Source organism: Scyliorhinus torazame, chromosome 7 (genome assembly GCF_047496885.1).
Source record: "Scyliorhinus torazame isolate Kashiwa2021f chromosome 7, sScyTor2.1, whole genome shotgun sequence".
Classification (NCBI taxonomy): Eukaryota; Metazoa; Chordata; class Chondrichthyes; order Carcharhiniformes; family Scyliorhinidae; genus Scyliorhinus; species Scyliorhinus torazame.
The window spans coordinates 32566179-32580711 of NC_092713.1; the positions used below are offsets into that span (position 1 = coordinate 32566179).

The 14533-nt window shown below is 46.7% G+C and overlaps 2 protein-coding genes across 4 annotated transcripts in view; one reads left to right on the forward strand and one right to left on the reverse strand.

Annotated features, from left to right (window-relative positions):
• LOC140426122 (large ribosomal subunit protein uL18A) overlaps positions 1-1899 on the forward strand; it is a 38428-nt gene extending 36529 nt beyond the window's left edge. The window contains exon 8 of the mRNA XM_072510501.1: positions 1723-1899. Coding sequence (XP_072366602.1) covers positions 1723-1822 — 100 coding nt within the window. The 3' untranslated portion in view covers positions 1823-1899. The remainder of the gene's footprint in view (positions 1-1722) is intronic.
• A 5598-nt stretch (positions 1900-7497) lies between these two features.
• Positions 7498-14533, reverse strand: part of LOC140426120 (divergent protein kinase domain 1A-like) — an 85631-nt gene continuing 78595 nt past the window's right edge. For all 3 annotated transcript variants that reach the window (XM_072510499.1, XM_072510498.1, XM_072510500.1), the window contains one exon: positions 7498-14481. In XM_072510499.1, coding sequence (XP_072366600.1) covers positions 13669-14481 — 813 coding nt within the window. In that variant the 3' untranslated portion in view covers positions 7498-13668. The remainder of the gene's footprint in view (positions 14482-14533) is intronic.

Consider the following 14533-nt stretch of genomic DNA (forward strand, 5'->3'; position numbering starts at 1 on the left):
TTCCGGCTTGGGTCACTGTGCGGAGTCTGATCATCCTCCCCGTGTGTGCGTGGGTTTCCTCCGGGTGCTCCGGTTTCCTCCCACAGTCCAAAGATGTGCAGGTTAGGTGGATTGGCCATGATAAATTGCCCTTCGTGTCCAAAATTGCCCTTAGTGTTGGGTGGGGTTACTGGGTTATGGGGATAGGGTGGAGGTGTTGACCTTGGGTAGGGTGCTCTTTCCAAGAGCCGGTGCAGACTCGATGGCCCGAATGGCCTCCTTCTGCACTGTAAATTCTATGATAACCCAAAGATGTGCAGGGTAGGTGGATTGGCCACACTTAATTTCCCCTTAATTGGAAAAATGAATTGGGTACTCTAAAATGTTTTTTAAAAATTTTAAAAGAACTGGGGGCATAGCCTCAAAATAAGGGGAAGTAGATTTAGGACTGAGCTTAGGAGGAACTTCTTCACCCAAAGGGTTGTGAATCTATGGAATTCCCTTCCCAGTGAGGCAGTTGAGACTCCTTCATTAAATGTTTTCAAGATAAAGATGGATAGTCTTTTGAAGAATAAAGGATTATGGTGTTCGGGCGGGAAAGTGGAGCTGAGTCCATAAAAGATCAGCCATGATCTCATTGAATGGTGGAGCAGGCTCGAAGGCCCATGGCCTACTCCTGCTCCTAGTTCTTATGTACTGCTTCAAAAAGAGACAGCTTGCCCTTTCCTGGTTTGTGGATCCAATTGGCACTGGCCAAAGAAAGCTGTGACCATCCACTGCTGGGCAACAGCTGCAACAAGTAGTTGAGTCTGGGCAAGGTGGTAAGATCTAGTTGGTACAGGTGTGGAAGGAGGAGAAGCTGAGTGGGGGGAGGGAAGGGCATGAGTGAGTGGGGTTTGGGAGGCAGGTTGGGTGGATGGGTGTGTGTGATGGAAGCAGAGGAATTGATACAATGTGTGTGTGGGAGCCCCGTCACTGGAATATGGAGAGCTTGGCTGCAGCCAACATGAGTACATACATTTTTTACAAATTCCGAATTTATAGGATGTAGCTATATTTTAACACAATGCTTTTTTTTTTGGCATCTAGGATTAAATTAATTTGCATTTTATTTTCCTTCCGATGTAAGGCAGCACATGAGGCAGTGAAGGGGGCGTGGGAGGTATATCATTGTGTCCTTGAGTATGGATATTGCTGGCAGTGTCGGCTTCTGTTGTCCACTCTAATTGCCCATGAGATGATGGTGATGAGTGAAAATCCCTACAGTACAGGACCGTACGGTGGTGCAGTGGTTAGCACCACTGCCTCATGGCACCGAGGACCTGGGTTCAATTCCGGCCCTAGGTCACTGTCCGTGTGGAGCTTGCACATTCTCCCCATGTCTGCGTGGATCTCACTCCCACAACCCAAAAAGATGTGCAGGGTAGGTGGATTGGCCATGCTAAGTTGCCCCTTAAGAATTGGGGACTTTTTAAATCCCTACAGTGCAGAAGGCCTGTTGAGTCTGCACTAACCCTCTGAAAGAGCACCCTACCAAGGCTCACTCCCCTGCCCTATCCCCGTAACCCCACTTTTTGTTTTTGTCTACTCACCCCAGGTCATCATATATAGGTTTGAACCCATTGGCAAGGCTGGTCTTAGGTCATTGAGTTAATTGAATGCATCTGCTGGATGTTCATTTTCTACTCAACAAAGTGATTTCATAGTGACAAATATATTTGAATTATTTTTCTCATTTTGTAGGTGGAACCGTCCCAAGATGTCATTGCAACAGAGACAGGATCGTATTGCTCAAAAGAAGGCCAGCTTCCTCAGGGCACAGGAACACACTGGCGAGAATTGAGGGCACTTTCAGTCATTATTGAATATAATACATCTAATGATTCATATAAACTGTCAAATAAATTTAAAGAAAAAGTGCTTCTGTTTGTGTCAAATGTTAAATATGAAGGGAAAGCAACTGCACTTCAACGGAATTTTACTTGTCTGTGATATCTTTCCCCATCTCAGTTGCAGCTGGCAGAGACCTGGTTCAGTCTTAACAGGCAGGCCGTGACTTTTGTCTCATGCCATCTTGAGTCTATAAGAACCGAACACATGGATAGTGGATTGTAGGTTTCTTACCATCAATGCTGCTTTATCAGCTGTTAACAGGAGGAAGATTTTTCTTTTAATTCTACTTGGACATAAAGATCGCAGGTAGAATAATACTTGAGATAACTGTACAAGCAGATATTTTTTTACTATTGGTGTGATCCTAGTTGTTTAAATGCTAGGAATACACTTGTATCTGAGGATTCCCTAAATCTTGGCTCTGTAATTTGGAATTTGCCTTTCGGGAGTTTGTCTCCATGTTGCTGAGGTAAAGGGAGGGAAACGGGGTCAACTGAGTAATGGTCATCTTTGAAGTGGTATGGGATCTTTTATATCCAGTTGAGCAAGCAGACAAGGTCTTGTTTGCCACTTTCAACAATCCATCACTCCTTTAACAATGCACTGAAGTCAACCTGGAGACCATGAGCAAGAATGGAATACAAAATTCATGAACTGTCCCAATTTTTGTATTCCCTTCTTGCTCATGGTCTCCAGGTTGACTTCAGTGCATTATTAAAGGAGTGATGGATTGTTAAGAGAGTATTGCACAATGCTGAGGGAGATGAGCCGAAATGGTGTCATATGGTACAACTTCCACTGTTGGATAGCATATTCTCACCTTGAATAGATAAATATAATACACCTGCTAATGATAAATCTAATCTGTTTTGTCCAAGTGGCTGACGTGGCTCTAATAAATACAGAAAATGCAGGAGAGAAAGCACCGAAAATATTTTTCAAACTGCATAGTTCCCTCATGGAAAACTGAGACTAACACGACTTAATAGTTCCTGCTTTAAAGACAATGAGTTCAACAACTTGCAACACACTATTCTGATCAATTTGTCTTCAGCCCAACATGGATGTGATTCTGGAAAACTTATTTATTACAATGAGGTCATTATGGAAAGAGACCAGCAAACCAGTTGAAAAATGCTCAACTGGGTAAGAGCTAATTTCAAGGATTTAGTGACCCAGCACAGGGAGATTGAGAAAAGTGATTGTCGAGTAAAAGTAAAATGCCCCTGGGGGCGTTGAGGATCGTTCAGGTACAAATTAGGCATATCAGAGGCAAAAAGGGAGAATATCCAAAGTAAATACACCACGGACGACAAATGTTAAAACCAAGATGAACTGGTCAAAAATATGATAAAGCCAGAATGGTAATAGTTACAGGAAGAAATTGAAAAAGGCGGAATGCAAAGAAAGGTGACCAAAAAAGACAAATTGAACCATAAAACATTTTATTTAAAAATGCAACTGAAAGGAATGTGGTATGAATTAAATACAAGCAGCAGAGCAGAGTTTTAGATGAGCACAAAGTTATGCTGGGTTGAAAATTGATTGGCTGAAAGAGCTTTGGAATAGTCAATCCTAGAGTTAGCAAATACAATGAATGAGTTGAGACAGTCAGATCTAGGTGGTATTACAGAGATGGAAATAGGAGTTCTTGGTATGTGATGAAATGGATATGTGATCAGAAGCGTATCTTGGTGACAATGGGTGCGATTTTCTGCACACCCCCACGGCATGTGTTGCGGTGGCAGAGGCAGCCTGCCATTGGCCAACAGCGGGATCTTCCAGTTCCGTCGCTGTCAGCAGATTTTCCTGTTTGCACCCTTAACTGCCAAAAAATCCATGGCAGGGGGGTTCACTGTCGGCAGGATCATAATACTAATAATCTTTATTGTCACAAGTAGGCTTGCATTAACTGCAATGAGGTTACTGTGAAAAGCCTCTTGTCGCCACATTCGGGCACCTGTTCGGATACACTGAGCGAGAATTCAGAATATTCAAATTACCCAACAGCACGTCTTTCGGGACTTGTGGGAGGAAACCCACGCACACGGAGAACGTGAAGATTCCACACAGACAGTGACCCGAGCTGGGAATCGAACCTGGGACCCGGGAGCGGTGAAGCAAATGTGCTACTGTGCTGCTCCCACCAACTGGAATGGCTGGAACATTTTAGCCCAAATCAAAGTTATGGTTGTATTGGTCCAACTTCAGTTTGGTGGTTCTGCCTTTCCAATATTTAATTGCCTGGATTCAGAAAAGCTGTGATACATTAGAGATGGTGAAGATAAAATCCAGTATTGCTAGTGTATGATATACTTCATTTTTGGATGAAGTATATTTAATGCCATAAGATACCAGTTCATTTCACTGTTTAATGTAAATGTGTCATGCCTTTTTAAAATTACAAATGACTGCCTCTGTTAAAATAACATCCAGGAAATTACCTGTCATTATATACGTAGGCCCATAACTGACCATATGAACAATGTTCTGATCGTCCTTTAAATTAGTTATTAACTGTTGAATGATCTTGCCATTGTTTTAGCAGTTATACTCGACCATAATGGAATCATGTGAACTACCTTATTGGTACATTTCAACCTGAAATTTACAAGTTGCTGATTCTGAGTGACCTGAGCCTCAAGCAATTATCTGGATAGCCTCAAGGAAAGCAGCTAAAAATCACAGCCTTCCTCTAAACCTCAGAATAATATTGTGCAAAGTCACAAGAGATCATTATTTATGTGTAAATATTTTGTCACTTTGCATTGCAAGGTACAAGCAAAATTGTTGGTTACACAGCAGAACCACAGGAGCCTTGAGCTCATGTCATCCGTCCATCCTCTTCAAAACTGCACATGGTGGAAGTTGGGTTCTGGGAACAAAATGGGAAAACAACTAGATATACACTCAGGAAATATACAACTGTCAAGCAGGGGCATACAAATAATTTAATGGGGACAAAATTAATTAAATGCTGAAGATCTAAAATAACACCTGCATGTAAACAAAAAACTGATTCTGACCAAATAGTCTGAATATAAAATCTTACGTCAAGCTAACTTGTGTAATTGTATTGGGTTTTCCATTTCATGATGGAAGTGACAGCTTACTATAATCAAAGATGTATTTGTTTACAGCATCACTGTTCCCATCAAGAAATCTCTAGTGTGGTGTTCAATCACCCAATGTTTTCTGGTTAATATACAAACAGGCTCATCAACCCCATACCCCACAGAATTTGTTGACTGCACAAACTTGGGAATAAACTGGATATCAGTTTTAATAAGATGTATTAAACACACACCTGCAAAGATATGCAATATGGTATATAGCGGATTTATATATTGAACCTGCCCGATATCAAATGTGTCAACAGCATGCCCAGGAAATGTGTTTTTATGGAATAGTTTGCCCGTTATATTGGGAGTACGAGTCTCCAATAGATGGCACACTCACTAGAAATGAAAGTCGTTTGATATTGCTTGCTATTCAATGTAAGCTTTTTGTCACCATCAACTTTCCCTTCTGTGGATCCCACCTGCAAACTCCCATTATCCAACCCATTAAGCCCAAGCTGTCTGCATTTTGTTTCTTCAAATGTTTGTTTCAGTCCTTTGAGTTTCCATCATTCATTCACTTGTTGGTTGAGCTAGACAAATCAAAGCAGCAATATCCACCACTCAACCAGCTGTGGAAAATTAAAATGCTGCAATCCAGTATCAGAAGAAATGCCTACTTCATAGGAGGCGAACGATGCAGTGGTGGAGTTAGAGAAGATCGCAGAAGCTATGGTACCAAGTCAAGAGCAAAGTGGTGGAGATCACAAAGATGGTAATGATGATTGTGGCAGTCACAGCAATGAAAAGCACAAAATGGGGTGGACCATTAAAACATACCAGGATGGACAGACCAGGCAGTAGGGACAGTCAATGGTAGCCAAGTATTTGAGATTGATGGTGACACCATTTTATTTGGCATTACATACCTACAACTTTTAAAATGTAACCCAACAGTTACCAAGATCTGAATGAGTGTCAGTTGCTCATTGATGAAGTAAATCATAAGGAAGATCCCAAACTTGATACCCTGTTTAGAGAACTGGCTGACAACCTCAACTGAGGCAGAAATATGAGGTGCTATGTCTAGTGTGGGATAAAACAGCCCTTTCTCACTTTCTACCCAATGACTCCACTGAGTAGTACCTGGTTCATCAGGCTGCCATCTGTCCCAAGATAAAAGCACACAAAGTACTTTAACAGGATTGCAACAAAGTAACATAACCGAGGTCATGTTAAAGGGCGGAACGGTGGCACAATGGTTAGCACAGTGCCGAGAACCTGGGTTTGATTCCAGCCTTGGGTCACTGTCCGTGGAGAGTTTGCACATTCTCCCCCTATCTGTGTGGGTCTCACCCCCACAACCCAAAGATGTGCATTGTAGGTGGACTAGACACACTAAATTGTCCCTTAATTGGAAAAAAGAATTGGGCGCATTAAATTTAAAACGTCATTCATATTAAGGGAAGCAAGATAAAGGGAAGACAGAAAAAAAAAAAAGACTAAAATATTCTTCACAATCTCAGGAAGTCCTAAAGTGCTGCATGTTCGATGGAGTTATTTTGAAGTGTCGTCTCCACAGTAATGTAGGTTACAGCAAGCTGCCACAAACATCATCAATGTGATTGTGCCCGGATAGATCATTAAAAACATAACCCTGAAGGAGTTCTCAACCTATCCATCTCAGGCTTGAATATAGTAATTGACTTGGTTTCCATAGCTCGCTGGAGTAAAGAATCCCCAAAATTTAATACCCCCAAAGAAAAAATTTCTCCTGATCAGTCAAGCAAGACACCCAGTATTCTGAAACTATGCTCCTTTGTTCTAGATTTCCCCCTTTAGGGAAAGAATATTCTCATCTACTGGTCAAGCCCCCCCCCCCCCCCTCTCAGAATCTTGCATCTTTAAATAAAATAACCTTCCATTCTTCTAGACTCCATTGAGTATGGCTCCAACTTTCTCAACCTGGTCTCATAAGATCCCTTTAGTTGTCTCACAAACAACCTATACAATTGTAGCAAGACTTCCTTACTCTTATATTCCATACCCCTTACAATAAAGGCCAAGTTTATTTACCGTTCTAATTGCTGTACCTGCATTCTGACTTGTGTTCCATGTCGAGAACACTCAAATTATTCTTTAGTCACTTCCATTTTAGTACTTTTCTATCCTTCCTACCAAAGTGGATAACTTCAAATTTACCCACGTTATAACTCCCATCAGCAAAATCTTTGCTCTCTCGCTTAACCTTTTCTATATCCCTTTACAGACTCATATCCTCCTCACAACTCGCTTTCCCACAGATCTTTGCATCATCAGAACATTTGGATACAATATACTGTCCTTTCATCCAAATCATTTATCTAAATTATAAATGGTTGAGGCACCTTCACTGACCCCTGTGGCACGTCACTAGTTAATTTTCCAACCTGAAAATGGCACATTTATCCGGAATCTGGTTTTTGTTAGCTAATCCTTTATTGAGACTAATATATTACCTCAATACCATGGGCTTTTATCTTGTACAGTAACAGTAACTTTTAAGTGGTACCTTATCAAAAATACCTTTTGGATAAACAGCAGAAATAATTTTAATGTCCATTTATAAGTGTTAAAACTGACCTGGCATCTTTAAATACTGTACAACTCAGCCAACGGATTAATGAATATGAATATAAAGTGCTCAATTACAATTTTTTGTAAAACAGATTTTGCAATCTAATTATATAGTTGCAATTCTAATGCATTTTAAAATTATTTCTATTCTAAAATAGGAAGTAAAAGCAATCTTTCTGATTTACAGATTTTTTTCCAGTTTACCATCTTAACATGTAATTTCCTCTAAGCTACGAGAAGGGTCAATATTAACCAGCATTTTCTTCTGTAAATAAATAGTCATGCTACAAACAATGGTTAAAAAAAAACATTAAAAACTTCTCATGCTGGGTGAGTGTTTGTTTAAAAATCCATTAAAAGAAAGCAGCAACGACTTCCGGTTGCGGCTATGCGGAGCTAAGCCGCACGAATCGGCAGCTCCCGCGAAGACGGAATTTCGGGCTCGATAGAAGAGCCCCAACGGAACTTTTCACATAGCCAACCCGTGGGGAAGAGAGGAGAGAGGTCCCCCACTAACCTGTATGGACCGGACCCGCAGCGAAACGGCCAAACAAACGGCACTGGAGCAGCGGGAGAAGAGGGGGAAAACAAACAAAATGGCGGCGGCCGGGGACAGAGGAGATGCAAGAATTCATCAAGCGCTGCTTTGAGGAGCTGCGCAAGGAGATAGTGGCGCCTATGCTGGCAATAATTGAAGGACTTGGGGCAACCCAGAAAGCCCACGAGGTGAAGATCCAGTACAAAGTGAGTGAGAATGAGGACGAGCTCTTGGGCCTGGCGGTGAGAGTGGAGCGGCACGAGGCGCTACACAAGACGTGGGCGGGAAGACTCGAAGACCTGGAGAACAGGTCGAGGAGAAACAATCTGAGGATCCTGGGTCTCCCAGAAGGAGTGGAGGGGGCCGACGCCGCGGCATATGCGGGCACAATGATCGGGGCGCTGATGGGCACGGAGGCCCCCCCGGGGTTGCTGGAGCTGGAAGGGGCGCACCGGGTGCTGGCGAGGAAGCCCAAGGCAAACGAGCCGCCAAGGGCGATGGTGGTGAGATTTCACAGGTTCACAGACAGAGAGAGGGTCCTGAAATGGGCCAAGAAGGAGCGGAGCAGCAAGTGGGACAATGCTGAGATTAGAATATACCCAGACTGGAGCACGGAGGTCGCTAAGCGGAGAGCGGGTTTCAACCGGGCCAAAGCGGTGCTGCATCGGAAAGGAGTGAAATTTGGAATGTTGCAGCCAGCGCGACTGTGGGTCACATATAACGGCCAACACCACTACTTCGAAACGCCCGAAGAGGCGTGGACCTTTATATTAACGGAAAAGTTGGACTCTAATTGAGGGTTTGTGAGGGTGGGGGGTATTTGAGGGTTGAAGTATGATGGCGGTTGTATATAGGGGGGCAAGCACGCGCAGGGAATGTTATATGGGCTGGGGGCGAGAGACAAGGCCGCAAAAGAAGCTGCGTCGGGGGGGGGCGGGGCAGGCTCTGGAAAGCGCGGGGTTTTTCTCCCGTGCGCGGGAAGAAAGGTGGGAGGAGGAACGTCTACTGATGGGGAGATTCCCACACGGGGGGGTGAAAGGGATGGCGGGGGAAGCCGGGGTCAGCAGACTTACGGGAGTGATATGGGGGGAGCAAAAAAGCTAGACAGGGATCTAGCGGGGGAGAGGGAAGGGGGGGGGGAAACAGGGTTGCTGCTGCACTGGCCGAAAGGGAATGGGATACAGAAGAGGTGGCCGGGACGGAGGTCCCCCGGTTGGGGGCCTGGAGGGTGAGGGGGAGACGCGGACACGGGACTGGCCCAGAAAAGGAGATGGCTAGTCGGCTGGGGGGGGCGGGTGGTGAGAGCCCCTCCAATCCGGCTGATAACGTGGAAAATGAGGGGCCTGAACGGACCGGTGAAGAGGGCTCGAGTGTTCGCGCACTTGAAGGGACTGAAGGCAGACGTGGCTATGCTCCAAGAGACACACCTGAAGGTGGCGGACCAGGTTAGGTTAAGAAGGGGATGGGTAGGACAGGTATTTCACTCGGGACTGGACGCGAAAAACAGAGGGGTGGCAATTCTGGTGGGAAAACGTGTCATTTGAGGCCATGACTATCGTAGCGGACAATGGAGGGAGATAGCGAGTGGTAGGTTGCAAGGGACGTGGGTGGTGTTGGTAAATGTATACGCCCCGAACTGGGATGATGCTGGATTCATGAAGCGCATGTTGGGGCGCATCCCGGACCTGGAGGTAGGAGGACTGATAATGGGAGGGGACCTTAATACAGTGCTGGATCCAGCACTAGACCGCTCCAGATCAAGGACGGGAAAGAGGCCGACAGCAGCCAGGGTGCTCAGGGGTTTTATGGACCAGATGGGGGGAGTGGACCCATGGAGGTTTGCAAGACCGCAGGCCAGGGAATTTTCTTTCTTCTCCCACGTGCACAAGGCATACTCCCGGATAGACTTCTTTGTGCTGGGCAGGGCGCTCATCCCGAGGGTGGAGGGGACGGAGTATTCGGCCATAGCCGTTTCGGACCATGCCCCTCATTGGGTGGAAGTGGGGCTGGGAGAGGAGAGGGACCAACGCCCGCTGTGGCGGTTGGATGTGGGACTGCTGGCAGATGAGGTGGTGTGGGAAGGTAAGGGGGTGGATTGAAAGGTACCTGGAGGCCAACGACAACGGGGAGGTGCGAGTGGGAGTGGTATGGGAGGCGTTGAAGGCGGTGATCAGGGGAGAGCTAATCTCCATCAGGGCTCATAGGGAGAAGACAGAGGGCAGGGAAAGGGAGAGGTTAGTGGGGGAGATTTTGCGAGTGGACAGGAGATACGCAGAGGCCCCGGAGGAAAGATTACTTGGGGAAAGGCGACGGCTCCAGTTTGACCTGTTGACCACGGGGAAGGCGGAGGCACAGTGGAGGAAGGCGCAGGGGGCGACCTACAAGTACAGGGAAAAGGCCAGTCGGATGCTGGCACACCAGCTCCATAAGAGGGCGGCATCGAGGGAAATAGGGAGAGTCAAAGATGGTGGGGGAGCCATGGCCCAGAGTGCAGTGGAAATAAACAAGGTATTCAAGGCCTTCTATTAAGAGCTGTACAGATCCCAGCCCCCAGGGGGGGGAAGAGGGGATGAGAAGATTCCTGGACCAACTGCGGTTCCCGAGGGTGGAGGAGCAAGAGGTGGCTGGTTGGGGGGCACCAATCGGGTTGGAGGAGCTGAGTAAGGGTTTGGGGAGCATGCAGGCGGGGAAGGCCCCGGGGCCGGACGGGTTCCCGGTGGAGTTCTATAGAAAGTATGCGGACCTGTTGGCCCCGCTACTAGTGAGGACCTTTAACGAGGCAAGAGATGAGGGGACCCTGCCCCCGACAATGTTGGAGCGACAATTTCCTTGATTCTGAAGCGAGACAAGGACGCACTGCAATGTGGATCGTACAGGCCGATTTCGCTCCTTAATGTGGACGCTAAGCTATTGGCAAAAGTGCTGGCCACGAGGATTGAGGACTGTGTCCCGGGGGTGATACATGAGGACCAGATGGGATTTGTAAAGGGCAGGCAATTAAATACGAATGTGTGGCGGCTCTTAAACGTGATAATGATGCCATCGGAGGAGGGAGAGGCGAAGATAGTGGCAGCCATGGACGCGGAAAAGGCCTTTGACCGAGTAGAGTGGGAGTACCTCTGGGAGGTGTTGCGTAGGTTTGGGTTCGGGGGAGGGTTTATTAGCTGGGTTAAGCTCCTTTACAGCACCCCAGTGGCAAGTGTGGTGACAAACCGGCGGAGGTCGGAGTACTTTCGGCTGTACCGAGGAACGAGGCAGGGGTGCCCTCTGTCCCCCCTGTTGTTTGCATTGGCGATCGAACCCTTGGCCATATCACTGAGGGAGTCTAATAAATGGAGGGGGGTGGTCCGCGGGGGAGAAGAGCATCGTGTGTCGCTATACGCGGACGACCTGCTGCTGTATGTGGCGAACCCAATGGAGGGGATGGTGGAGGTCATGCAGACTTTGAGGGAGTTTGGGGAGTTCTCGGGCTATAAGCTCAATGTAGGGAAGAGCGAGCTTTTTGTACTACAGGCAGGGGACCAAGAAAGAGGGATAGGGGACCTACCGCTGAGGAGGGCGGAGGGGAGTTTTCAGTATCTAGGGATCCAGATAGCCAGGAGCTGGGGGGCCCTACACAAATTGAATCTGACGCGGTTGGTGGACCAAATGGAGGTGGACTTCAAAAGATGGGACATGTTGCCGCTCTCGTTGGCGAGTAGAGTGCAGTCGGTAAAAATGATGGTCCTTCCGAGGTTTTTGTTTGTGTTCCAGTGCCTCCCCATCGTGATCACCAAGGGCTTTTTCAAGAGAGTAGGTAGGAGTATTATGGGGTTTGTGTGGGCGAACAAAACCCCGAGGGTAAGGAGGGGGTTCCTGGAACGCAGTAGGGACCGAGGAGGGCTGGCGCTGCCAAACCTAGGGAGCTACTACTGGGCAGCAAACGTGGCGATGATCCGTAAGTGGATTATGGAGGGAGAGGGGGCGGCATGGAAGAGGATGGAGATGGCGTCCTGCAAAGGAACGAGCTTGGGGGCGCTGGTGACGGCACCGCTGCCGCTCTCGCCATCAAAGCACACCACGAGCCCGGTGGTGGCGGCAACATTAAGGATCTGGGGCCAGTGGAGACGGCATAGGAGTGCAGTGGGAGCCTCAGTGTGGTCCCCGATCAGGGGTAACCACCGGTTTGTCCCGGGGAAGATGGGCGGGGGGGGGGTTCCAGGGCTGGCACCGGGCGGGGATTAGAAGAATGGGGGACCTGTTCATCGACGGGACATTTGCGAGCCTAGGGGCATTGGAGGAGAAGTTTGAGCTACCCCCGGGAAATGCATTCAGATATATGCAGGTGAGGGCTTTTGTGAGGCGACAGGTCAGGGAATTCCCGCTGCTCCCGACACAGGAAATTCAAGACAGGGTGATCTCGGGTGTATGGATCGGGGAGGGCAAGGTTTCGGCAATACACCAAGAGATGAAAGAAGAGGGGGAAACACCAGCAGAAGAGTTGAAGGGTAAATGGGAGGAGGAGCTGGGGGAGGAGATCGAGGAAGGTTTGTGGGCTAACGCCCTGGGTAGGGTTAATTCCTCCTCCTCCTCATGTGCCAGGCTCAGCCTGATACAATTTAAGGTGGTTCACAGAGCGCACCTGACGGGGGCGAGGTCGAGTAGGTTCTTTGGGGTAGAGGACAGATGCGGAAGATGTTCAGGGAGCCCGGCGAACCATGTCCACGTGTTCTGGACATGTCCGGCACTGGAGGGGTTCTGGAGAGGAGTGGCGGGAGCAATATCTCAGGTGGTGAAAGTCCGGGTCAAGCCAAGCTGGGGGCTAGCAATATTTGGAGTAGTGGACGAGCCGGGAGTGCAGGAGGCGAAAGAGGCCGGCATTCTGGCCTTTGCATCCCTGGTAGCCCGGCGAAGGATCTTGCTAATGTGGAAGGCTTTGTTCTTTGAGGCGAAGCCCCCTAGCCTGGAGGCCTGGATAAACGACATGGCTGGGTTCATAATGCTGGAGAGGATTATGTTTGCCTTGAGAGGGTCTGCGCAGGGATTCTACAGGCGGTGGCAACCGTTCCGAGACTACCTCGCGAAGCGTTAGAGGAAGGTCGGTCAGCAGCAGCGGCAACCCTGATGTGGCGGGGGGGGGGGGAAAGAGAGAACGGAGACGAGAGATTGCTTGAGGGGACGGATGAGCGGGGGAATAACATGGAGGGTGGGGGAAACTGGCACGAATGGGCGAGAGCCAGTGTATAAAGCTATGTAAATATATCATTTTACCATGTATATATCTTGCTCAGGGCGATTTTGTGTTATTTTGTTACGGGGGGGGGGGTTATTGTTTGTAAGTGGAAAAAATTGTTTTGTTAAAAAACTTTAATATATATATTTTTTTAAAAAGCAAGCAGCAACATTTGTAACCACAAAATGAAAAACAAAATCTAGTGGTTTTAGTTTTTTTTGTTTAACAGTAAGGAACAGGGAAATATTGTGAATGATGCTGTTCTGTGCTACATGGTCAAACTGAACCAACTAGAACTATTTACCAAAAAAAAAAAAACTTTACCAATGCTGTTCAACTGACATTAAAAATGTTCTTGTTCCGTTAAGAGTTTAGGAATCTTTTGTATGAGAAATTTTCTTCCACAGTAATGTCTTTAGGTTATTTAGTATCAAGGAGTGTTCCATCTCCATTTGGCTTGCTACTCCTCGAAGAGCTATACAAGAGTAAAGTTGCTTTTCTAGTTCTTCTCTTACATCAGAAGGAGCACCATTTAAAAGGTAGTCTTTCAGCAATGTGCAGACTTTGGTCAGGTTTGGCTGATCCAATTCCGTGGTGCACTGCTTTTTGCTTTGATGGCATGTAGTCTTGCAGTCTGTGCCATACACACAATCCACATCAGTCTCACAGTGGCGGCCTCCAAGTAGTTGCTTGAAACTAACTTCAGGTACAACTTTTCTCATATCTATCATTTTTAAATCATGTTTAGCATTGTAGCCAATGTTATTTGCACTCATGTCACACATAAGGAAGTTACCAAATGTTCCATGAAAGACATCCTCAACAAATTCTAAGAGTCCTATTGAGATCTTAGCTTTTCTGGGCCAGGAAGGAGTAAACCACTGATCCATACTACGTCTCAGACCAGAAGGAATGAAGAACTCCAAAACCCAAGGAATAGTGAGTCCATACAAGTAATTGTAGTGGACTTTTTCAGTTACATAAAGATCTCCACAAAATCCAATTAGTTTTGGTGTATGCTCCTTATCCTGGAGAATTACTGTAATCAGAAACTCATTGAGCTGCAGCAATGCCCATGTAGATTTTGCTTCTGCGAGGGAGACATGGCCATCTTTATTTCCATCTGCTGCGGTGACAACCAATTTGAGTAGCTTTTGAAGGTTTGTCTGATCACCAAGTTTTTCCTGAGAAAAATACAATTATATAATCTGTTCTCACATTAAATTGATGTTAATT